The sequence below is a fragment of the Asterias amurensis genome, chromosome 16 (assembly GCF_032118995.1).
Source record: "Asterias amurensis chromosome 16, ASM3211899v1".
Lineage (NCBI taxonomy): Eukaryota > Metazoa > Echinodermata > Asteroidea > Forcipulatida > Asteriidae > Asterias > Asterias amurensis.
The window spans coordinates 3,458,624-3,484,969 of NC_092663.1; the positions used below are offsets into that span (position 1 = coordinate 3,458,624).

General features: G+C 36.0%; 1 protein-coding gene across 1 annotated transcript in view; it reads right to left on the reverse strand.

The window, feature by feature from the left end:
* Positions 1 to 738: 738 nt before the first annotated feature.
* The window catches only part of LOC139949159 (uncharacterized), a 45,782-nt gene continuing 20,174 nt past the window's right edge, over positions 739 to 26,346 (reverse strand). The window contains exons 49-76 of the mRNA XM_071947559.1: positions 26,081 to 26,237; positions 25,055 to 25,255; positions 24,551 to 24,715; positions 23,614 to 23,867; positions 23,242 to 23,401; positions 22,709 to 22,843; positions 22,350 to 22,400; positions 21,890 to 21,937; positions 21,264 to 21,332; positions 21,037 to 21,093; positions 16,423 to 16,491; positions 16,204 to 16,260; positions 15,234 to 15,302; positions 14,770 to 14,940; positions 13,954 to 14,183; positions 13,240 to 13,399; positions 12,355 to 12,522; positions 10,518 to 10,783; positions 10,025 to 10,169; positions 9,226 to 9,438; positions 8,441 to 8,739; positions 7,883 to 8,039; positions 7,543 to 7,629; positions 6,307 to 6,468; positions 5,016 to 5,056; positions 4,395 to 4,496; positions 3,842 to 3,884; positions 739 to 2,890 (exon numbers count right to left, since the gene is read on the reverse strand). Of these exons, the coding sequence (XP_071803660.1) occupies positions 2,580 to 2,890; positions 3,842 to 3,884; positions 4,395 to 4,496; positions 5,016 to 5,056; positions 6,307 to 6,468; positions 7,543 to 7,629; positions 7,883 to 8,039; positions 8,441 to 8,739; positions 9,226 to 9,438; positions 10,025 to 10,169; positions 10,518 to 10,783; positions 12,355 to 12,522; positions 13,240 to 13,399; positions 13,954 to 14,183; positions 14,770 to 14,940; positions 15,234 to 15,302; positions 16,204 to 16,260; positions 16,423 to 16,491; positions 21,037 to 21,093; positions 21,264 to 21,332; positions 21,890 to 21,937; positions 22,350 to 22,400; positions 22,709 to 22,843; positions 23,242 to 23,401; positions 23,614 to 23,867; positions 24,551 to 24,715; positions 25,055 to 25,255; positions 26,081 to 26,237 (4,047 nt within the window). The 3' untranslated portion in view covers positions 739 to 2,579. The remainder of the gene's footprint in view (positions 2,891 to 3,841; positions 3,885 to 4,394; positions 4,497 to 5,015; positions 5,057 to 6,306; positions 6,469 to 7,542; positions 7,630 to 7,882; positions 8,040 to 8,440; positions 8,740 to 9,225; positions 9,439 to 10,024; positions 10,170 to 10,517; positions 10,784 to 12,354; positions 12,523 to 13,239; positions 13,400 to 13,953; positions 14,184 to 14,769; positions 14,941 to 15,233; positions 15,303 to 16,203; positions 16,261 to 16,422; positions 16,492 to 21,036; positions 21,094 to 21,263; positions 21,333 to 21,889; positions 21,938 to 22,349; positions 22,401 to 22,708; positions 22,844 to 23,241; positions 23,402 to 23,613; positions 23,868 to 24,550; positions 24,716 to 25,054; positions 25,256 to 26,080; positions 26,238 to 26,346) is intronic.

Consider the following 26,346-nt stretch of genomic DNA (forward strand, 5'->3'; position numbering starts at 1 on the left):
GTTTATTTTGCTTATAACGGTAGAGCGCAATTATAACGGTATTACGCCGTTGTAACGGTACTATGCTGTTAGAACGTTTGCTCACTTTATTGCTCATAACGGTGTACCGTTGCTAATAACGGTATTACACCGTTATATTGTCATTGCTTACAATGGTATAATGGGATTTACTTTTATGACTGTATGGCAACTCGTTATAAGAGAACCGCTGTAAAGAGGTTCTGCTTACAAAGAGTCAATGTCAACACGCTGCAATTAGCCGTTTGAAACTGCTTAACAAACAAAGAACCTATGTCTTTTCACCTGGTTTATCTCCACATGTGCAGAACATAACAAACCTGTGAAAATAGTGTCCAGTGCATTTAATATGTACTTTTAAGGGTCTATGTACTTTTTGTAGGACAAAAAAACACAATGTTCTATGTACTTTTTGACAGACAAAAAACACAATGTCTACAGATTTACACTAAACTTACACAGTTTAAAGATAATGATAGTAGAAAGCTTCCCTGAAAATATTACTTGCTGAGGTGCTGTAGTTTTTGAGAAATGAGTAAAACAATGTCATGAAAATAATTTTCGTCTCGGTGATCATAAGACGAAAATTATTTTAGCATATAAAAACTTATTTTCATGACAGTGTTTTACTCATTTATAAAAAAATCTTCAGCACCTCAGCAACTAATATTTTAAGGTACGCTTTCTACTATCATTATCTTCAAACGGTGTAAGTTTAATTTAAATCTGTGGACGTTGTGTTTTGTGTTACAAAAAGTACCAACATCCTGTAATAAAACATTTCTTCGTTCATCTGCTATCTGGGAAGGAACCTGTGCAGCTCCCTAAATAGTCATCTGCCCTCCCTCCGCATCGTTGATTGTTTACCAATTAACGTACAATATAAACACTTCTCATTTGATGGGTAGGTGAACTATTGTTAATCATGGATACTACGTAGATGCAAGGGGTTATTTTAAGCAGGAAATACATTTATTTGCTTGCCCGGAAGAGTTTAACAATTATGGGGGTTACATTTTATAATTATAACTTACAATCTACATGAACCTCTCTAAAGTAACTATTCTTTTAGCATCATCTCAAATACAATGAATTTTTGTTTCAGTAGCCATAATGAGTGAATAATTTTACTTCAAAAATGAACAATATTTTTTATGATTTATTTTTTTGTCTACACAAAATTCTAAGCAGTTAATCTTGTCACCCTCCATTAACCATTGCCCCAGCCATCAGCAATGTAATGTTAAACTACCAATCTGCAAGGGTACTTTCAATATTCTAAATTGTCATAAAGGCAATACACGTACAGTTGGGCAGTACAGTTTATTGATTTGTCCTTCAAAAAATGCATTAACTAGAAGCCTGTTGTGTGTAGATATTGAGTTGATGGCGCCAGTATTTTTGTGCCTAAATTTATATACAGTGCTAACACAAATCGGTGTATGGGTAAAAAAAAACAAAAAAAAAAAAAACATAATAATAATATTCTTTATCCCCGATGCAAATTTAACATCTATTATAAATTTATATAATTAATTGTGTATGGAATCACCATTCACTTTGTTTTGATTTGAAGAAGAAAAAAATATGGGCCTAAATAAGCAAAAGGCGCAATGCTCTTGATGGCGACCAACTGAGTTAAATTAAGGTTTGTTAAAGTAATTAAAATTCATTCGAATAATTTTGATATTTTCTTGGGATTGAAAGAGTACTTTGTTAAAAAATAATGATTGTTTTGACGAACTGAGAAATACTTAGTTGTTCAAACTTGTGAGTTAATGTTTTGATATAATATGTATCTTCAACTTATGTGATATTGCACTCTGTTTTATAGTGAACATCATCCCCTGATGAAATATTGCACTTTAAGTCAATTGACATAAATAAATAAACTTGTGTATTTATATTTTCTAATATTTCACATTTCCTTAATTTTAATGGTGTTTGAAGTTTTTCTCAGCCTAAAATTTACCAACAATGAAATTAATTCAAGATTGCTGGTTACCTTTAACTGTATGTGATTGGGCTCTTATATCATTTATAATTATCAGTATATTTTCCACTCAAATTAAATAGGCCTACTCGTTTATTATGGCAGATGGCAACAAATCCTTAACAATGTCTGGGTTTTTTTCCTTTGACGTTATAAATAACCTACCACAAAAACAAAAATTAAAAGTATCACTCATTACTTACTACTACCTCATACATCAATATTATCATAATTTAAACTTTAAAATATATATATCATTTAAAATTCATAAGTGGTTGGAATGACAAAGTTAGTTAAACATATCTGTGCTGTGCAGCTGTGTATATACTTGTTGTAATTTTAAATATTGGTAGAAACGGTCCCTTTCACCGATATCAATACTAAAGCGGCTAAAATAATTTCGTCATTTTTGCTGATCATTCTACAAATAATTTTTCTTTGTAAATTTCTTAACTGGGACTGGAGGCAAGCAAATTTAATATATCATTCTAAATAAATTGTCTAGCATTTCTAATTTACATTAAAGTAACTGCAGAGCACAGTATGCTTGTCGTAATTTGGTGTTCGTTTATCGTCCGCCGTACGGCTCGTCAAATTTGCAAATCTCGCACGAGCATTCGTTGATGATTTTGTAGTTGTAGGTCTTACGGACATTATTATTGCAGTCGAGGGTCACCGAGCGATCTACCATTGAGGCTGGCTTACAGCATCTACACTCGCTTCGGAGCTGGGACTGGCCAGCGATCATATCAATGTAAGATCTGGACGGACACCCACCATTACAGTATGTAAACTCCACAAGATCCGTAGACACACAACCGTCTGGAAGTATCAGTTTCTCCAGTTTGCTTTCGCGTAGACACATCTTGGATTCTTTTTCTGTATATTTATTAAAATATACAAAACTTTATAAGCCACAAAGGAAACTGGTGAATGATTTGGTGTTTTGAACAGAGAAAAATTTACTAGAGTGGGACTCGAACCAATGTCCTCCGGATTAACATGCTGGCGCTCTACTAAATGAGCTATCTAGCCCTATGTTGGCAGAAAATAAAATATGTATGTTTTGAGGCATTGCATGATGAGGTATCAATGTATATTCGGTTTGCGGTAACACCATGTGTACATCTACTTGCTGTTTAGATTATGTTCCTAATGTCTTGCTCTATATTCTACTGACACAGAGTAGATTTTGGAAATTGTGAGACTACTTAGTTCTGAAAGGAATTGTCCTGCTTATTTCATTAAGTACTGCCACGCGGAGGTGGGACTCAGCAGTGACTAGTACTTTCGCTAAGTGGATTGAGGGGGTTTCTCAATTCTAACTTCACTGCTGCGGAGTGAGTTTTTTGGGGTCTCCTGAAAAAGTGACATTAATTGTGTGACATTCTAAGGGTCAGATTAAATTTGTAAAGCACTCATTTTTCAATAGATAAGTGCGGACAGAATTAAAAGTCTCCAACCTCAAGTAAAAGGAGTGTAAATATCTGTATTCTTTCAGAGCGAAATTTGAAACATGACGTCATTGGACAGCAAAATCAAATGGGTGTCTGTACATTCTGAAGAGTAATTTTGTTGTGCCATTCCATACAATTTAAGCTTTGTTGAAAAAGACCATATATTTGTACAGACCATATATTTGAGTGGGAAATCGCACATTAGAGATTTTGGCAAAAATTGTGGAAGGGTATCAAACCGGTGGCATTTTAAACCATTTTTACCTGATGTATTCCCCTCGCGCTCTTATCTATTTGTAAATGAGTGAATCACAAAACTGAATTTGACCTTTGAGTCCTGCTATAAGGTAATAAAGTAAGGAAGATAACTTACCGCAGACTGGGCAGCATTTTTCCTCAATGTAGCGAAGTTTCCCCTGCAAAGAAGAAAAGGACGGGTATATTAAAACATTAATCTGTTTGTGTACCCTAGCTTTATGAACGAATTCAAAACTATGTGCAGATGTGATACTCCTGAACACAACCATTCGCTACAATCACAACTTGTCCAGTTTGGACAGTTCTCTGTCTTATACATTCCTAGAAGCGAACACAGTTTGGGTGACCATTCCTTTTCTGTTGCAGCCCCCGGGATATGGAACAGTCTTCCGAAAAACATCAGACAATCTCCTACAGATTTTTAAGACGTCACTCAAATCTCACCTGTTTACAAGAGCTTTCTGTACGGCCCCATGAGCAATGATAGTTGGAATATGGCGGCATATAAATGTTTTGATTTATTGATTGATTAGTAACCTATTTCTCTAAAAACTACATTACTTCAAAAGGGATAGTTTCTCACCAGTGCTCTTTTCAAAGTACCTTTTTACGGTCATTTACTTATAGAGTATTAACCTAAGTTACACTCTGCCGTTAAATAAACTTACATCACATCTGAGATCACATTCTTCTGTGTAATCAACGATTCCTGAGCCTTGTTCACAGAACATCCTGGTGCATGGAGAAGTTGATGGCATCTCCTCTCCAAACTACGTAAAGGAGATTGGGAACAATACACTAGTATGCAAAACTCTTGGTAAACATTCAAAGTTTAACAGCATTTGGTCAATGGCCCCATATCTAAAGATGCATAATTTTGTTTTATCTTGTATTTCTTGTGCAATTTGGCCTTATTTAGTTGGGGGGGGGGGGGTGTCCACTACTCTTTTATGTTTTCATGTTTTTTGTTCATAAATTGTAGTTTTAATTTGTTTAATTTATTTATAAATGTTATTGTTTTCTTTGGTCTGTTAGTATGTCTTTTCTGCAATTTTTACCTTTTTAATATTTTATATGTTGCTGTACAATTGGAATTGAAATGTCATGTATTTTCTATACCTGATAGATACAACAAATTAATTCAATTCAACGCAAACGCTCACCCTTGGTGGACTTAATTGGAATTAGAGCCCACCACTAAAATTGATCTAGCTACAACACTGTTTACAAGTTGCTGTGGCGCAATAAACAGCCAATCGATTCGATTGATTGGTTTTTAGATATCTTACCTGATACTGTCGCCCATTGTACATGCATCCACGGCCACGATCTAATGAAGAAAAAAGTATGAATAATTGAAAGAATTAGCGCAGCTCATCAAGGACATGTTTAAGTTAATCAATTGACACAATTTTACGGAATTCGTTTCAGATGTAGAACTCCGAAGGAACGGTAGCTGAAAAATTGTTCTTTTAAAAGATAAAACATCAGTTCAATTCGAAATCATCCTTTTCTTTTGTTAATCTTTATGTAACTGAAAAGACAAATCATGCCTAAGTATGTAGGGTGTGTGAATTAGTTAAATATATCTGAATTTTATAAAGAAAGTGGTCGTGCATCATAATTTCTGTACTTTACTGTCCAGTCTATTTTAGGGCTAGGTCTGTAATTATGGTTTTGCTTTGTTATTTCTGTTTTGGTTTTTATAGTTCTTCATTTTGCCTTATATTGTATGTTTTGTTATTTTTGTTGTTGCACCTTTTCTCATTTTAGCTCCTCATACCTGGGCACAATTTCATAGAGCTGCTAAGCACAAAAATTTGCTAAGCATGAAATTTCTTCCTTGATAAAAACAGGATTACCAACCAAATTTTCATGTGATTTTCAGGATAAGCAAACAACAGCTGAATACCAGTAACAAGCAATATGCAACACATGGAAATTTGGTTGGTAATTCTGTTTTTATCGAGGAAGAAATTTCATGCTAAGCAAATTTTTGTGCTTAGCAGCTCTATGAAATTAGGCCTTGGAATGCACTAACCATCTCAATCAGGGAATCAGACTGTTAATGCAAATCCAAAAAGATTATCAATCTAATGCGCTGCATTCTTGATGTAGTGGTGCTTTATAAATACCTTCTTTGTATGTTTGTGTAGGTTAAATAAATAATAATAAAATCAATATTAAAGATTTGATTCAAAAATTTTGATTTAAAATTCAATAGGTAATTGATGGGGATTGAGAAAGTTACAGGCTTTCATTTGAGCCATTGCTCAAACAAGTCCGCAAATTATTAGTAGCAGTGAAATAAAGTGCTCAAAATTAGGTTTTGTCGGGATCCGGACAATATATCACGTGACCAATTCTTATGTGTTTTATAAGAAATGTTTTAAATTTTGGTCATGGTTCCTGACCATTAAAAGTAAAAGTTTAACTTTTTTCGTTAGAGCGGGTGATACTCTTTGAAATACTATTCACTCAAAAATATCAATTTTTTAATGTTTGGGGCAAAAAAATCTGGCATAGCATCTTTAATACTAATACTAATAATAGTAACCTGGATCAAGGCGTTAATCTTACCTTCAGTTGGAACTTCAGTTGGTTCGTTTGAATCCGTTTCACCGATTGGTATGATCACTCCAGTACCGGCCGTAGTCACACCAATATGAGGAGTGACAGGGGTCTCTGGTGTGGTAATAGAGCCTGACGATGGCGTTGTCCTCGATTCAGTGTTTGTGATTACTACAATAACATATATATATAATAAATATAAATGGATATGTATTTGTTTGTACTTGTTTTATGCAGTGGACACTATTGGTAATTACTCAAAATAGTTATTAGCATAAAACCTTACTTGGTGACGAGTATTGGGGAGAGGTTGATGGTATAAAACATTGTGAGAATTAGCTCCCTCTGAAGTGACATAGCTTTCGAGAAAGAAGTAATTTTCCGCGAATTTGATTTCGAGACCTCAGATTTAGAATTTGAGGTCTCGAAATCAACCATCTAAACCCACACAACTTTGTTTGACAAGGTTTTTTTTCTGTCATTAATATCTCGCAACTTTGACGACCAACTGAGCTCAAATTTTCACATGTTTGTTATTTTATGCATATGTTGAGGCACCCTAAGTGAGAAGACTGGTCTTTGAGAAGGACCAGTTTGGATTGAAAGATAAGGCTATCTACCCTACTCATTATTTTATAAATATATCAAATAAAATTGTCTTCTACCACAATTCACAGTGCTGGATACATTTCTGTAGAGCTATAATTCATTAAGAGCTAATCAAACTTTGGCACATCTCTTCTGGACAGACTCTACTGGGAATAAGCTCTCATTCTGATTTTATTGTATATATATATATATAAATAAATAAAGGGTTCGAAAATAAAGATGGAAAAAATATTCATTCGCAGATGATCCCTAGTGTGAGGTTGGGGACGATTTCACAAAGATAATCCTAACACTAGTCTTAACCCTTTCCAAATCAAAACCCTGGGAGACCTCGTTAAACTCAGTGAAGAAAGTGCCAAACACTGTGCTAAGTTCTGGTCGAAACACAACATCTAGCCCATTGTGGACACAATAAGAAGGAGTTAAATTAAATTCAGATACACATTATCTTATTTCTAATCTTCTTTTTCTTAAAACCAACCCAAAGGACAAAGTAACTATGGTAAAGTATCTTGCTTAAGGAAACTGAGACTTCAGCCCACACGGTGTCCACACCCTTCGACACTTCTTTCAAAATAAACTAAAACTTGTGACTGACATTTCTGAAATTTCTACTGCAAACTGTATGGGTCTTACCGTTGTTAAATGACTCCGTTACAGTTTCTGTAACTCCAGCTTCAGTAACGATTCTTTCTATTGTTGTTTGTCTTGTGGTTGGCGATGCTGTTGGGATAAATCAAATAAAAAATTGAATATTTAACACTCATGTGGCTTGACAAAAATAAGTTTAAGGAATAATATTAAAAAAAGAAAAAAAAAAAAACTCGAGATAAGATTAATCCTTGTGTTTCATGAAATCAGCTGCAGGAGCAGGTGTCATGAATGGACGCTGTATAAATTGTCATTATTACAATTATTATTGATATTATTCAAATAAGTGACCGAGAGGAATAAACTATGTGAAGATGATACTTACCCTTTGATGAGCATCCGAAGAAGTCTAGTTTCAGGGCTGGTTGTGAACCTGTCAACTGTAGAAGCTCCACAGTAACAGCCCCAACTGCCTCCGTTGCTTCGGAAAGGAAGACCCAGACTGGCTTTGTAGATTCAGCTGCTAAGGAACCAGTGAATTCCTAACACAAGAACGGGTCAAAATATGAGTTAAGGGACTCATTTAATGATCATAATAATACTAAAGAGATACTTATAAAGCCAAAATGCCATAATGGCCTCAAAGCGCTAAATACAAAGATTAAAGACCAAATTACAACATTTACAGTAAAGAGGGTTTCCGAAGAATACAGTTTAAAAAGATAATTACAAAAATATGTTCAGGGTTGTTAAAACAAAATCTGGACCAGCCAAGTGAAAGTTCGATACATACCTACATTAATTTGTAAAAGGAAACTATATTAAATTCATAAAAATTAGGGTGGGGGTGGGGTTGAAAAAGGCCCCCTGCTACCCCAGTTCAACCGAACTGACAGAGCCAACGAGTACTATCTAAGATCTGGAATGATGTCATTATAATTACCTTAGGTTGACCGTCACTCCCCAAATAGTACTTCCAAGCGGTCGAGCCGAAAGGTTGGTATCTAAACCTGAAGTTTGTTATACCATTTCCTTGACCTGCGCCGGCCATCATGAAAGCCTTGAGTGAGAATGGTCGATTAGATTTCAAATTCACGTATGGAATGACATTGTCTTCAATGCTAGGCATCCAGTATTCGGGTGATTGGAAGCCAGATAGACCGTTGTCTGGTTCGGACGTCATCCTTTCAACGAAGATGCCGGTCATAGCAGGAGAAGTCTCCAGATTTTCAGTGCAAATTCCTGAGAATTAAATGAGGACAAAAAGTATTTTGGAACGTTTTGAACATTTTTTTTTTTTTTTTAAAAGAATAACAAGGACTTGAAGAATAGCCTGGACTTGTGGCAATAAAAACGAAGGCAAATCAGTAAAGATCCAGAGAAAATGTTACATGGTTTGAATTTCGTTACCCTTTTACATGATTCGCTGTTGTTTGTCTGTATATAGGCTGTTTTCTGCAAGCCTCGGTTTACTCGAACAACCTCATGCTCGCACTCCTCTTTTGTTCATTCCTAGTGATTTATTTATTATTTGCTAAAACCCTATATTAACTTTGTGTACTTATATGCTCTTTTTTCCCCAAAAGAGTATGGAATAAACGTCATATTTAATTGAACTTTGTAGAGCAGTCCATGAGCGCCACTTGCGGCAGATACCGGCGCTATAAAATTTTCCATTAATATTGTTAATTGAATTTTAAATCCATTAGTTTGAAAGAGATAACTTACCAAGTGTAGTTGATACTGGCTCGAGTGTAGTTAGGGTGACTGTTTCCTTAGTGGTGAAAACACCTGGTCTTTCAGTTACTTGAACTTCTTCTGTCACAACACCCTTTGTTGTCTCTGTCTTTGTTACAGTTGTTGACTCTGTTACTTTTTCAGTAGTCGTTGCAGTTGGAGTTGTCGTTTTGACTGTGGTCGTCACTGCAGTGGTTGTTACATCTGTTGATAGAGATGGTAAAGTTTTACTATTAACAACAAGCTAAATTAAAAGTTGCTACTTTGTTTGATTAAAAAATAGTCGGATAAAATTTTGTCAAGTTCATCTCCTGATGTGACTGCCGCTACCATTAAGGGCCACATTTCCCGTGACGATTGCAGGTCAATATATGAGTTACATTTCCTGAGGATCACAGGTCCATTGATGACACAATGACCAGTAAGCAATGGGAAAAGTCCAACAGCAAAAAAGCCTTTTAGAAGAAAACGCATTTTGTGATACCAGTAGGTTTATTCTTGTAAACTTCCCAATCAAACTTTTTGTTTCTAATACATGAAGTTAGTTTACACCAATAGACCGAGTCACTTGGATTTGGGCTTTGATCTGTGTCATGAGTCCTTTTCTATGCAGCCAAGTTTTTCACTGACCAAAAATGCAAGAGATTTTACAAAATTCCCATGTGCTGTCATGCGATCTTTACACGCCACTCAGTTGTGTATTGAAAATGATTGATTTGTCCATAAAGATTTGAGCTAGTAAAGTCCAACGCGAGGGGGTCTATTAAAATTCAAGCATTGTAACACTCACGATCAAAGCAGCCGAAGAGTTTAATGTCAATTTCAGGAGTCTCGTCATCTGCTATGTAAGACATGTACATGAACTTCAGTGTTTCAATTTCTCCCAAATAGTCGGGTAGTTCTTGTCTCTCACCATCACTGCCACCTTTGAATCTCTGTAAAGTCATACAGAATTATTAACACATTATGAAAAGATTGCTGTTGTTAAATCAAATCAAATGTGAGTTTTTAGATGGAAATTTGCATCAGGATAAAGAATATTAATGTTGGTTTTACCAGTATACATCGATGTGTGTAAGCACTGTAATCTCAGTACATTCCCAAGCACTGTGATTCCTTTTTTAATGCCTTGTATTTAACACATATCAGTGTATAATGGCTGTGTCATCAGTGCATCACTTCGCATTCGCATTCCAAGGCATGAACCACTCATTAGTCTTGTGTCTCTTTAAAAAATGCTTGGATGTTTGGATAAGCATGTTTTAGAAACAAGCTGGACTTACCATCAGTTGGTTATTTGCAGATCTCACGTAAGTATCGTATGTTGCACCAGGTGAGCGGTAGAACAAGATAAATTCAAAGTCCTCGTCTTGTTCCGCTATGAGGGATCTTACAGCAATGGGAGGAGTGAATTTGATTTCTAACCTCCTCTCGTTGGTGTTAGCCGCGCTGGATGGCCTCCATGGGACATTTGCCTCCAATGTACCTTCAGGTGTGCTTCTCAACAGAGCAACATTGTCATAAGTTTCAAGTTCCATATCACACACTTCTAGAGAGTGACAAATAAAAGCACAAGATTCACCATTAGTGCGGCAAGTGACCGATGTCATTTGTCATTTTTGATGTAGTTTATAGCAAATCCAACCCGTTTATGGTTGCTAATAAAATTATCCTTACCTTAATGTAGGTTAATAATAATAATAATAATAATATCAAAGTCTTATATAGCGCACGCATCTACCAAACAAGGTACTCAAGTCTCCGAGTATATACAAACTTTCAGAAAGATAGGTTATTGAAGTGATGAGATTCCGAGATAGCACCTTAAAAGGGTTTACAAGGTGCTACGGCGCATTTTAGAAACCACAGCCAGAACACCAGGACGAATCCCTTCTCTTTTCGATAAGCGCACTGGGTTCTTTTACATGCGTGAAACAACACATGGGACCAACGGCTTTACGTCCCATCCAAAGGACGTTTACAGTTTTTAGTTGATGAGGTTTCTAGTTTGAAGGGTTCTAAGAATCATTATCCCAAATACTTGCGTTTCCACTACAAAAACATGGGTGTTAAAGGAACACGTTGCCTTGGATCGGACGAGTTGGTCTATAACAAGCGTTTGTAACCCATTTGTTATAAAATGCATATGGTTGGAAAGATGTTGTAAAATTAGAATACAATGATCCACACACATTTGCCTCTCAATTGCGTGGTTTTCCTTTTACTTTGCGAACTAACACGGTCGGCCATTTATGGGAGTCAAAATTTGAGCTCGATTGGTCGTCGGAGTTGCGAGATAACTATGAAAGAAAAAACACCCCTGTCACACGAAGTTGTGTGCTTTCAGATGCTTGATTTCGAGACCTCAAATTCTAAACTTGATTTCGAGACCTCAAATTCTAAACTTGAGGTCTCGAAATCAAATTCGTGGAAAATTACTTCTTTCTCGAAAACTACGTCACTTCAAAGGGAGCCGTTTATCACAATGTTTTATACTATCAACCTCTCTCTATTACTTGTTACCAAGTGAGATTTTATGCTGATAATTATTTTGAGTAATTACCAATAGTGTCCACTGCCTTTAAATCGACCCACAGATGATTTGGATTTAATAGAATTACTAATTTCATTCCAAAAACCACGGCCAGAAGAAACAAAGTGTTTTTAAATTGAACAATGTGCTGTTGAATGGTAAATAAAGGCCTGACTTGCTAATAATAATAACAGTAAGTTGTTATATTGTGCTATTGCGCTTCACACACCCAAGGGGTGTTTCAAAGCACTTCCAACATTTTTACCCTAAGCGATTTGTGTAGGTTTTATTTTGTTTTCAGTCATGCATAGGCCCTTTTTGAAACCCGGCTTTGGCATTGGACTCGGCTTAAAGCTCCGTTCTCTCGTCTGAAACCCAGGGGGTAGTTGTGGTCGTTTTTTGCTTATTTTGTGTCTTATTTATATGTCAAGGCTTCTGTTTGCTTTTTCTGTTGTTTCGTTATGTCTGTCATTGTTTTTGTTATGGTTTTTAATCCTACATTTTCTGTTACTGTTGCTGTGTTTTTGATGTTTTTAAAGCCTGAAAGAATTAAAAAAAAATAAAAAATTGATTTGAATAAAACGTACTTTCTGGCTCTGTAACTCTCTTGATTGTTTGTTTAATGATCTTGGCAGTGGTAGCTTCAGGCGTAGTTGTGGTCGTTTTGGAGGATTCTAACGTCGTGGTGGTCAGAGCCTCAGTAGTTGACGTACTAGTGGAGACAGTGGTGGTCGTTGCGGGTGTAGTGAGGGGCTCTGAAAGAAAGGTAAAGAAAAAATGAAGATTAACACAAAATAAACACTCGACTGTGTCATTTGATATTGATACAGCCGTGTTGGTGAAGTAAGTTAGTTGACAATAGAGGGCGCTATTTATATTTATATGTGAATGTAACAAAAGGTGTATCACCTTAGTGGACAAAACAAAGGAATGCCACAGAGGGTATGCAACACAAAGTTCAACTTCAGCTTTTTTGCTAGTTTATACATGTTTATCTCATAGCAACCCAATATTTGTTTTTTGTAAATATTTTCTTGTTAACTGTTTGTCTTGTCTCCTTGTTTGCAGTATGTCTGTCTAGGCTGTCTTCTACAAGCCTTGGCTTAATGTGACAGCATCAAACTCATATTTTGGCTAGCCTAGATACGTTTTTCCCTCCGTCCTCTGTGCTTACGATTTTACTTATCTTTGTACAATTTTGGATACGTTACGCAAACAAAGTTCTAGGTCTGAAGGCTTTCAGTGTGGCTGGGCCCATGATTTGGAACAATCTCCCAAATGCCATTAGAGAATCTAATACTCTGTCTGCTTTTCACAAAGTCCTTAAGACTCACCTTTTTCCAAGTTAATTGCTTTCTAGTGCGCTATGATCTTAATGGAATAGCGCCTTATATATTTTAATTGTTATGTTATTTTACGTCTTGAGAAGAGTAGTATGAAATAAATGTTGACCTGAATAATGAGTAACTTACCATCTGCACAGCCGTAGAAGTCCACAACATATTTAGCCTCTTTGTTGTCTGGTACATTCACATCCATAAGAGTCACTTCTACAACGTTTTCAAGCTGGTCAAATGGAAGATCCAGCTTAATTTGTTCGGTGGTGTCAACGTCCCAATTAACGTTAAATACCTGTTTGGGAAGTTATACAAGAAGAAAGGGTATGCATTAAATAACTTATTCACACTGGACAACGTGGTAAGTTTTACATAGCAATTGTCTGGCGTGTTGGGTCCCGTTTAACGGCAGGGTGTTCTTTTGGTAATTGTCAAAGACCAATCCTCACTTGGTGTATCCCAACGTATGCCTACAATAACAAACCTGTGAAAAATTGGTCATCAAAGTTGCAAGAAAATAATGAAGAAAAAACACCCCTGTTGCATAGGCTATGTCCTTACAGAATAAAAAGCTTTATGCCTGACGCCTTTCTTAGATTCAAATGTTTTGGTTAAAAAAATAGCCCTTTTCTACATTCCTTCAAAGGGTGTAATTTCTTGATGTTCTCCCATTCAAATCAATGTAACCAAACCAAGACTGGAAGGAAACAGTCTGGTGCCCTTTTGTACAATGAATTTTAGCATTCATTTATGTTATTGGATACAGGGAACATGACCAAGATGGTGGCAGCACGATACAACTCTATTGGATTTCGAGCTAAGGACATGTATAACACACTGGACACATACCCGTTTGTTAAATCCATCCAGAATACTTCTCTGGGTCGTTTCTCCTTTAAGTCTGTACTGTACAGTGAAGTCCGTTATGGCATTGCCCTCTGCGTCACCCTGGAGTGCAACTCTTGTTAAAGTTACCGGGGTGAGGAATGGCACCATAAGGCTACGTCCTTCTGCTGTATTCCCGTTGACTATGCTCCGAGATCCCTCGAACGACGGTGTAAGCAGAACCACACAATTTTCTGCATGGATAAATATGTTTACAGGGTATTAACTTATTATTATTTTTAATTTTTTTTCTTCTTGGGGGGGGGGGGGGTGTTATACCCATATACATTGATGTATGTTAAGCACTGTCTACTCAGTTCTGACCCGAATTCTCTGAAACAAAAATTACAGGCATATTACTCGGACGGGACTCAAACCCACGACCTTTGCAATTCTAGAGCAATGTCAAATACATTTACAGCTGGTCTAAATAATAAAACTGTGTTCTCAATAATAGATCTTAAATCTAAGATTTGACCGCCTCTAGCTACTGGGCAATCTCGGTAGTCTAGTTAGTTAGACACTGCTATAGAACTGCAAGGTCGTGGGTTTGAATTCCACTTGAGAATACGCTTGCGATTTTTCTAATCTTCACAGAACTCAGGAAAGTACCGAGTAAACAGTGCTAACAAACATCAGTGTTGGAGTAAAACCCCCAAAAATATAGATTTTGTTAAGCAGTATTTCCAGCTAAAAAAAAGCTCAATGAAATTGAGTCCAAATTGGCAATTTCGATCGTGAGAGTAAAAACAATAACATCTGAAATTAGAGACATCATACCTTTTGTAACTGGCGTTGGTGTGGTTGTTGTTGTTGTTGTTGACTTTGTTGTCGTCGTTGGTCCTGCTGTTGTTGTCGTAGTTGTTGTAACTTTAGTAGTTTTTGCACCAGCTGTTTTGGGGACTGTTTCTGTCACAGTAGTTCTTTTAGCTGTCTGGGCTGTGGGAGCTTCTATTTATTTTGAAAAAGCATGGACAAAATATATGTTTGTAAAAAGTATAATAATTAACCAGGTATTTGATGTAATGATCTGACAAGTACTTCAATAGACTGTATAATAATAACTTGCATAGAGGATCTTGAGGTAGGGCAAGATGTTGACATTTCGTCAGCTACATCTATGGGGAGGGAGGAAGTCATGCAAACAATCTTTAATGCTGAGACAGCTCTAAATAGTGACCGCTTAGCATCATTTATAAATTAAAATTTTAAAAGGCTACACCATGAATATATTTAAATCTTACGTGTGAAAATGAATGAAGTTCCATTGGATGTTACTTCTCCAACTTCAATATTTCCATTTGCACCTCCATCTGTTGACAAAATACATCAAAAAATCACTTGAAAGGTTTATCTTAGGTTTTGTTTTAATAGTAGGCCTATCGCAGGGGCAGTTTCAAGATACTTTAAATTCTTTGAAAAGTACAATGCAAGGCTATAATTTCACTATACCTGTAAATTCGCAATAAAAAGGCAGGCGTTGGTTTTTATGCACACAGCTATCTTCCAATTATCTGAGTACTGTTGCAATAGTTTGAGAGTGTGGTGCCATGCAAGGCTTGTACTAGGGACTTTTCGTTTTCGACGACGGATGGTTCTGCGACGGTAAAGATGACATTTGGCGCCAGCTGCGCATGCGTCGGCTTTGAGGACGGTCGTCCCCCAATTTCTACGACAGTACTTGGGATGAATCTTCGTTGTGCTGAAAACGACAACGTTTAGCTGAACAACCATTGCAGAACCATCCGTCGCCGAAAACGAAAAGTCCCTATTATTTGACTTTGGCAACGCTGACTAATGCAGGGGGTCCATTCACCAACTTCAAACGCGTGAATGTATAGAAAGTGGGCAAAGGCTCCGTCACCCCAAATTCGCAGTTCATTTATAACTCAATCAGACATTTGATACCCAAAATGATGAAAGCAAAATTATTGTAAATGTGACGTCAGGTAAATTGTCCCATTGCAGCAAACAGCTGCCAAAATCCTACTCCAAGATCGATGACTATGAGGTTCGTTCCGCTATTTGACTATCGTGGCGACGATAGCGGAACGAACGATAGCGTGATCCTATACAATTTTTATGAATTGTTTTTGTTGGTACCAAATCAAGTTGCATTGTTCAGTTTACTGTGATGAATCCAAATTTACTGACGATTATATAAACAAGTTTTTTGTGTGTACACAACTCTACACAATTTGATAGCAAACTTACTTGGCAGCAGGAAAATTGGCAGTTCAGTTGTGGTAGTAGTTGTTCCCGGTTTAACAGCTACAATAGAAATAAAAACACATTTTAAAGAATAATTATTGGGGAATCGACTCGGATTTATGTTTTGATTAAACACTGTCACAAATACACACATTTATCTGAGTTATAAATTTCACAAGAAAGTAAAATGAATGTTACGTCATGAATAAATTTAGATCTTACTTGAGAAAATGAACGAACTTCCATCGGATGTGACTTCAGTAACTTCAATATTTCCATTTGCACCTCCACCTGTTTAAATAATAACAATCACCCATTAACGTCTCCACTGGCAGATTATAAAACAAAGGTAACTGTGTTGGGAAAAGTTTCCGTATGGCGCCACTACTTTTTCATTTGATACAAAATAATATAGTTTAGTAAGTAGTATCTGATTTACCTCAATGTAAAAATTAGTGAAAAGAAAGTTATCCACAGTATTATTAACACGAAGGGCCCTCTTAGTGTTAGTTTAGATACATTTTTTTAAATGTCGAGAAATTGATGGCGAGGTGGTAAAATTTGTCCATTATCCTCCTCTTAAACCAGTTTTCACGGTATTATGCCTTTTTCTTTGAATTTTGAAAAAAATAATGATGCCATATATCAACCGATGCCCTAATTATCTTCATTTGTTAACATGAAGTATGCAAACATATATTAAAACTTGATGGACATTGAAATGTTCACACCACACAACGATCTTCGATGACTTCAACTGGCCCCATTTGTTTTGAGTTTTTCCTGTTTTCACGGCAAACAAGAAAGTATGGTTTCCCGGTGAAGCCATACATGGAAGAAACATCTGCAGTGTCAGTGTTCTTTGAGACTCTGTGTATGACTCTATAGCCAGCAGTTGTCTTCATTTTATTCAAAATATTTGTTTATTAAATTTTAAAAATTACCATGGTAACTTGCAAAAAAAATAATAAAAAATAAAATGTTAAAAAGTGTGAATAAATACTGGCTTTCAAATCTGATTTTTATTTATTTATTTTTTCTCTTTCTTTCTCTTAATATTTATAATAAAGCGTATAAATAAACAGTGATAATTGAATCAACAAGCTGAGGTTTAAATTTTAATATTAATAATTATATTGATATGATGAGTGTTAAATTTAAAAAATAAAAATCTCCAAAAATATTAGAAAATTATAAAAGGCACATGGCTTCTTTAAGCCTATGTATTTTTTTTCCACAATGCTCAGCAAATTATTTAGTCACATGATTTGATCATCATGCATTGTGAATTGAAATAGTGTTTGATGAAACTTTTTCGGTGGGCAAATATTTTTATATGGCCTCAACATTACGACATCATTTTGTACCTTGTAGAAATGCCTAAAATACAAAACTTTTTGCATTTACAACTGCAAATAACCAGTGGAGCCTTACGTGTTTCTAAGTTTTGGTCAAGGGAGAGGAGACGCTTTGCTTGGCAAACAAAACTACACAATTTTTATCTAGGGACTGTTAACAATTACATCGCGCACAGAGAGGTAAAAGATTTGCCACGATTTTAGGGACACCTCGAAAACAGGACCTCCTACGGATACATTTATTTGCCCGCACCACAGGTTTTGAAACACTGTAAAAGTCATTGGAAAATACAAAAATGCAACCAAAGCTATAAATTAGTATAAATAATTTCAGCTCAATGTGCTATAAATTTCTACAACTCAGCGAAACAAAACAGTTAAAATTTTAAACTTCTTTCAATCAACCTGAACTTATTTTAGATTTTAGAACATTTTCCTCCAACCTACTCATCATAAAAAGACATAATATTCAATCATAGGATCAAATTCAAAAGCTCCTATTTCAGACAGGTCATCATCCAATAATTATCATTTCGCAGCAACGTTTATGTAGGCCCTTTAACCCAGAACATTACTTCCCAACAAAAACGGATTGTTATTGTTTAAAATTGTATAGAACCTTGCTTCATGTGTTCGGTATGGTAAGGATCGGGAGGCACTGCCGTCGTTCTGATGTGCACGCATCGGATGTGTGTGTGTTTTGTGCTTGTTTTGTGTGACATGACTAGTGCATGCTATAAAAGTTTGGCTGAATGAATTTGTGAACCACTAGAGGGCGCTGTTGTTTTTTAATGGTCGTCGCACTGATACAAATTGAAGGGTGTAAAAAGGCAAAACTTTTGGGATTATTATTGTTTTATTTATAATTTGGTCACGATCTCATTTTCATAGTTTGCATGTAAATTAATTGCCAAAAATGGTTTTACAAATATCCACTATGTAGTTTCAATTGTCAGTGCTTCAAGGTAATTGTTGGTAATTAAAGGAACACGTTGCCTTGAATCGGTCGAGTTGGTCTTTGAAAAGCGTTTGTAACCGTTTTTTATAAAATGCATATGGGTAGAAAGATGTTGTAAAAGTAGAATACAATGATCCACACAAACATGCCTCGAAATTGCGTGGTTTTCCTTTTACCTCGTCGACTAACACGTCGGCCATTTATGGGGGTCAACATTTTGACTCCCATAATGGCCGACCATGTTAGTTCGCACAGTAGAAGGAAAACCACGCAATTTCGAGGCAAACTTGTGTGGATCATTGTATTCTACTTTTAAAACATCTTTCCAACCATATGCATTTTATAAAAAACGGTTACAAACGCTTTTGTTTTGACCAACTCGTCCGATCCAAGGCAACGTGTTCCTTTAATAAGGGAGAAGTGTAGTAATATATAATAAGCCGTGCTAGGAGGCGGGGCCTATTTGATGGGTAATCTGTGTCCAGAGTCGTTACCCCTAAAGGCCGAGTTATAGTCGGTCGCGCGATGGTCGGGCGTCGGAAATCTAGACGCGCGATCATAAAAATACACGGTTTTTAGGCCTCAGTCTTAGGATTGCGCGCAAGATTTCCGTCGCGCGTCCGTCGCGCGACCGACTATAAACCGGCCTTTAGAGTTTGCAAGTTTGATGAACAAAGGGGAATAAATCTAACTTTTTTGGGCTGAGAAAATGTTCGAGGAGACCCACACATTTAGCCATTGTAATGACAAATAGTTGCAGAAAAAGGTTAGTAGGTTTTCGAAATCACAATTTTGGCTAAATTTGATTGTGTAGCAGTTTAGCACATGATACGTGGTCTATTATTATTATTAACTGTGTAGATTTATTTTTCACCCGGGAACATTGTTGTGTGAACTGTCGTCTGCGCTGCCTGCTGGGCACTGATACAAATTGAAGGGTGTGAAAAGGCAAAACTTTGGGATTATTAAAAACATGCTATTACATAATTTGGTCACAATATTATTTTAATAGTTTGCATGTAAATTAATTGCAAAAATGGTTGTACAAACAAATATTAACTAGGGCCTATGCTAATTTCAATCGTCAGTTCTTCAAGGGAATAAAGGGTGAGGTTGGTATTGAATGGTAAGTATTTATGAGGGGGAAGTGAAGTAATTAAATTTATTAGCAGTAGCCTACTTGCTACTGCTCGAACTTTAGGAGGCGGGCCTATTTTTGTTAGGTACTTTTCTGTTTGACCACCTGCTGCAGCTGAAAGAGTTTGTAAGTTAAAGCCATTATACACTTTTGGAACAGGAAAAAAAAAAAAAGTTCACAGATTTACAAATAACTTTACACTTACAGGGTTTACAGAAGGTAATGGTAAAAGACTTCTCTTAAAATATTATTCCATGATTGAAATGCTTTACTTTATTTGAGAAAACATTAAAACAATTATCAATTCTCGACAACGAGAATTACGATTTATAGTAATCTAATTTTTGGGCGGAGAAAATGTTCGAGGAGACCTGCACATGGAGCCATTGTAATGACAAATAATTAGAGAAAAATTAGGTAGGAATTTAAAATCATAATAGACCTTATGCATTGACGTCATCCAGCTTAATCTTTGAGGCCAAACGGTGACGAAACAATCAAAATGCACATAGATTGGCCAATGAACAACCTCCTTTTGACCTCAAGGCGAGGGCGCCGTACTGAAATGACGTCATGTGCATAATAAGGTCTATTTGGCTAAATTTGGGTAGGCCTAAAAGTAAAATTAATGATTTTTGTAAATAGATAAACAGCAGGTTTGTACAAAACATCAGTCATGTCAGTAATAAGGGCATCTGCAAATGTTAAAATTTTGTCACACTAAATTACGTATGATTTAGCATAGCAACTGGAATTGCGTTTTGTCTAGCAGGTCAGACTTATCAACTATTAACTTTTTTAACAATATTTTTTTATTTAAATGAATTTTTAAACAAAATAAATTTACTAAATGCGGAACACGTGTGATGCTTGCGGTGTCAAGTTCAAACAGTCGTCAACTGCAGTGGTAACAAAGTCGCGCATGCGCAAAGTTCGTTGGAAAACAAAGTGACTGCAGGTTGAATGGGACTGGATCGTACCTGATTTGTTGGGTCCTTTTCTGTTTGGCCATGTGAAAGTTTGCAAGTTCGGTGAACAATGGGAGAATAAATCCAACTTTTGGGGTTGAGGGCGTGATCGAGGAGACCCGTGCATGGAACCATTGTAATGACAAATAATTATTTAAAAAGCGAATTGTATTTTGAAATCACAATTTGGCTAAATTTGGGTAACAATAACAGCAGACCCTTTTCATTAAATATGTAGTTTGCAAATGTGTGTGTGCACTAACATTTTGGTTGGCAAAATGATGGAACATTGCACTGTTTTGTAGGCAGCTAATCGCTGCGTGACCCAGACATGATTGTGCGTCTACTTTAATAGTGCATATCTAACTGCTTTTAAGTTTAAAACACAATGTACAAATTTGATATAAAACTTACCTGGGAAAACGAAAATTGGAAATTCAGTTGTTGTGGTAGTGGTTCCCGATTTGGCAGCTACAAATTCAGGAAAATATATTCAAAATTAATTAATGCTGAATTCACTGTGATAATGGAATGAATAGCAACCCTGTATAATTACACAATATCATCCAAAAATATAATGAATTTCACGTTGAATATCAAATAAAAAACTATGTGATGTTATGAATAGATTTAGATCTTACTTGTGAATAGGAATGAAGTTTCACCAGATGTTACTTCTCCAACTCCAACGGTGCCATTTGCACCTCCACCTGTTGATAAAAATACATAATAACGGGTAAATGATTCATATCATCTTTAATAATAAACGTATGATTTACAGGTTATACCAGTGGCTTTTATAAAAATGGAAATACAATACAATTTATCAACATAATATCATACAAATATTGAATTCTAAAAAGAAATGCTTGCAATATTTGTGTAATATCACGTGTTGGACAGTATGTAGCGCCAGTCCCAGAATACCCCCCCCCATCTGTTTCATCCCTTAATTGTTATTATTTGAATTGGGGTCCAGTATCAAATTGTGGAGCTTTGCGGCAGTAAAAACATAACAGTAACATAGTCTTATATAGCGCCCTTATCTACAGTTAAGGTACTCATGGCACTTGAACAAAGACAGGTTTAAAACAAAATTGAATTAGAGACCAATTTCAGTAGCACCATATAAGAGATTACAAGGTGTTGTGACGCATTCAGCAGCCACATGAAAGTAAATGACACAAGACCTTTGTCCACCAACCAATGGAAAGTTACACTCAAGATAAACTATGGCAACAATAAGAAAAATTGTTTTATTCTATACCTGGTATGATCCAAATGGGAAGTTCAGTAGTAGTTGTTGTAGGTTGTCCTTTAAAAAACAAGAATATTAATAGAAACAATTTAATACACTCTCTTAAACTCATACAGTTAATACCACACATTGCACAATTTTCTTCGGATTAATTATTTTTATTTACCTGACATAATTTGTTTTTACTTATAATAAATTTCAGCACAATAGGAAGGTGGGAATAAATAACAACAACCCAAAAAATTGTTTGTAAAATTGGAGAGTATCAAATGGGGAATGGCATACATTAGTTTTTTGGGAACTTCTGGTTCACATCTAAGGAACTAACTAAGATAGTTATACATTTAAGAACTTGGCTGAAAGGTCTCTAGCTTTTGTTTTACTTTTAACCATTGCACTGTTGTCAACTTTAATCATAAAAATGTATTTCTTCTGTAACTGTGCTAAATTGACGAGCATTTTTACCTACCTCTGCTCATAACGGTTGTTGATGTAACGACTTGTACGTGTTCAGTGATGACTAAGGATAACAAAAGATATAAATTCAAATTAGTTTTACAACCAACAGAATGTAAGGTTTTTAAACAAATTAAGTGTGCAGTTACAAGATGCTATGACAACAATACCTGCATGTTAGTCACTCTTGTCAATGTGACCTTATGGAAAGATAGAGTAATTATGGAAGGGTACTTTAACTTTTGTAACACATCCTAAGGATTTTAACTAAATACATAAACAGACAACTTTAAAATTTACTACTTTTTCCACACACTTTATCAGTTTATCACCATGACCTCAAAACACTCTACAGCAAAATCTTTGACTTACGTGAGTCGGTAACTGTTTCTGTTTCAGTTGTGGTTGGTGTGGTGGTTGTTTTCTCAGTTGTGGTTGATTTCGTCGTTAGTGGAACTTCAACCGTTACTTTTTGTGTGGTAGTTGCCTCTGTCTTGGCTGGTTCCTCTGAATGATGACAAATTAATACAACATGTATAAAAAGAAAAGCTTATGGAAAGTTGTTGAGTTATGACGAGGAGTTTAAGGAATGATGTAAATGACCGATTGTGAGGTTGGAAACCAGCAGAAATGGCTAGAGCATTAACAATATTTTTTTATTTCTTTTTAAAGTTTATATTATGACATATTACTTAACATCACAAGACTTGACAGAACTTCAAGGTGAGGGCTCCATTAAACTGATTTGGGGTATTGTTTCAAATCAACTGTCACTGGGAAACATGTTGCCACCTACTCCTGGGGCTGAAACAGGGTTACCCCCTTCAGTCAGTAAGGATGCACGCATGCCCGGGGTATCCACTGTATGTCATATCATACCAAAATACTTTATTTGTAAAACATACCGGATTGACATCCTAAGAATTCAAACTTCAAGAGTGCCTTGTCACCGTTGCTTAGATCAGTTGTAAAGGTAAGACGGGCCAACTTCACTCCCTCCAAGACTTCAACAGTCGGCATTCTTATTTTTGTAACTTCATCTGCAGATCCCTCTACCTTGAACACCTACATAAAGCACATTGATATGTTTCAGTTGAATATGAAGAACTTGGGTTCAGTAAAACATCATACAAAATGTATTCTTTGGTTAATGCTCTTGGAATTTGGTTAAAAAAACTTTAAAAGGTAACTTTCTGCTTGGCAGCTGAAGAAAAAGTCCATTGGTAACACAGCTTCAGTCTATTGTAATATCTACCATCTTTGTTTAATGAACCAACCTTTAGTTGTCCTGTCTCATCTGTAACTTGTTTAATAGAAGAGGTGCCAGCGTACAAAGTGAAGTCCTTGATACCTCTGCTCTGTAACTTCAGTTCATTGATACGCACTGGTGCCGTGAAGAACACAATAGCGTTGAGTTGGACATTATCAAACTCCAGGGATGCTTCATCATTGAACTTAGTAGATTCAAGCACAGTAATGGGGCTTCCAATGCGATTTTTCTCAAGACCAACCAGTGGTTCAGCGCAATATTCTGTTTGAAAATAGACTTAAATATTAAAACATCACCCATTGAGAAACTATTGCAGGTCAGACATTGGAAATTATTTTTCACTGCAGTGCAATATTTAAGTACTGAAATATTTTTATATTTCAAATTTTGTTGTACATTGCCATTGGACATGAAATTTTGTCGGGATCCTGACAATAATTAATTTTTTGTTTTTAACTAACTACCATAAGTTGGATGTGTTCGTGCAATACCTTTCATTGAAACAATTATCATTTTCCATTTTTCTATTACAGGCAAAGTATTAACAGAGGTTTTTGGAACTGTCCGGTTGTTTTAATCTCATAAATGTAGATGAATAGGCCTATACAATAGAACTGACCCGTGAACATTTTATTTCAAAAGGTGTTCAAAAATAATCCTTAATGGGAATACACAAACCTTTCATGCATAAAACTTGTTATAATTGAATTTGTTTTACGTATCTCTTTACCTAAAACAACATTATTTCTCAAAATGTCATACATTATCAACACCTGCAGTGCTTCTCACTAGTATGTTTTTTTGTTCATTTTTGAAGTAATTACCAAATATATACATATACCCTCTCTTGAAATCGACCAGGCATCTTTAACATAATTTAATACTTTAAATTATACAACGCAGATGTATCTGGAAATTAAGTTTGTTGGCTGTGCATAACAAACCTTGCGTGGTTGTGGAAGGAGTAGTAGATGTGCTAGTTGACGTTTCGGCAACTGTTGTTGTGGATGCTTCACCCATGCTCACAGTTGTGATAGTTTCTGCTTCTGTGGTTGTTGAAGGTGATACTGTTGTTGTGGTCACGAGGGTTGTTTTCTCCTTTGTGGTGCCTTTTGGGTTAACAAACACATAAGAATCACGATGAGCACTAAGTCAGGAGTAATATATTTTTAAATGCTCCTCTTTCTCCTTCATCCAAACAGACCTGATGCATTAATCTCATCAGACCATCATCTACGAACCATTGAAAAAAAAAATGCTTGGTAAGCGCGACAGTCAGAATTGGCTAGATAGCCTATTTATTTTGAGCACAAGCCGAAGGTGACCTCAAACTATGTCATATATGAATACCAAACATATAATATATTTCCATAGAAGACCCAAAAAGACTCAAGGTAAATAGAATATAGTTCTTTTTCCCATAAACCACTTCAAATTTTTAACTGCACCTGCTGCTGTTTTAGTGACAGTTGTTGTAGTTGTTCCCTCAGGAGTAGTGACTATTGTGGTTGTTGTAGGTGCCGATGTTGTTGTAGTTTCAGGCGTGGTTGTGGTCGTTGTTGCTACCTTGGTAGTTTCAATCTTCTCTGGCGTTGTGGTTGAAACAGTTGTTGTCACCTCTTTCGTTGTGGTTGGAGTTACGGCACCTGCTACAAAAATGCATAATTGTAAATAAATGTTTATTTGTGCAACACGTGCAACGTTCTTAGGAATAATTTACCTACTGCTAATGGTTACACACAAGAGCTAATGGTAAGATGTTAACCTTATTGAATACATGCCAGTGTTGATAATACAGGGAAGTGTTGAGGAATCACTACGAGCTTTGTTGGCTACTTCTACTGGACAGTTAATTACTACAACTGCCATTGGTTACTACTACCGGGCACTTTTGTTACCACAATTGCAGTTGGTTACTCCAATTGCCTTTTGGTTACAACTACCATGCAGTTGGCTACTCTAATTGCTGTTGCTTAACTTATACTGGGCAGTTGGTAACTTCAATTACAGAACAGGACTGTAATGTCTTCAACTTTAGATTATGGCCTCGTGAATAGAAGAAATCCTTATCCAATCATTAACATTGGTTACTGTAATAAATAATCTTGTGTTCAGTTCACGAGGAGTATATTTGCCAAGGTGTGTGTTTTAGAGTAATTTTGTATTAATAGCAAATTAAGACAAACATTCACAATCAGCATTCCTTAAAAACGGACCTTGTCCCCTACCCTTTGATAAATTAAAAATCTTTAAGCCAGACAAAAACATCCGGCACAAGATGAAAGTGTAATTTTTCCTGTTGCAATTGCAAATCTGTACAATTCTATGTGAAATATAGTTATGTTCCCAATAGGAAGGTTGTCAGTTATTCTGTGAAAGAATCGCTTGTAGCGTTGTCAATAGAAAATAGAGTTTATTTGCCAAAGAAATTTTGATGAGGGTAGTTGAAAAACAAGAAATGGTGAAAAACTTACGTTTTGCACAGCCTTCAAATTCCACTTGGAAGCTGGCCTTTTTACCCAATGGCACATTGATGTTCAGCAGCGTTACCTTCTCAACGTTGTCGAGTTGGGGACTTACAGGAACTGTCAGTTTCTGCGTAATGTCGACACCCAGAGGTACAGTGAACACCTGTCAAAAATTTTGGATTAAAACAAATAATGAACTGAAATCCAAGATGTAGCACTTTTTCAGCTAATTAACAAAGTGACCAAGAATCCAAGATGTTAAGTTTGTAGGC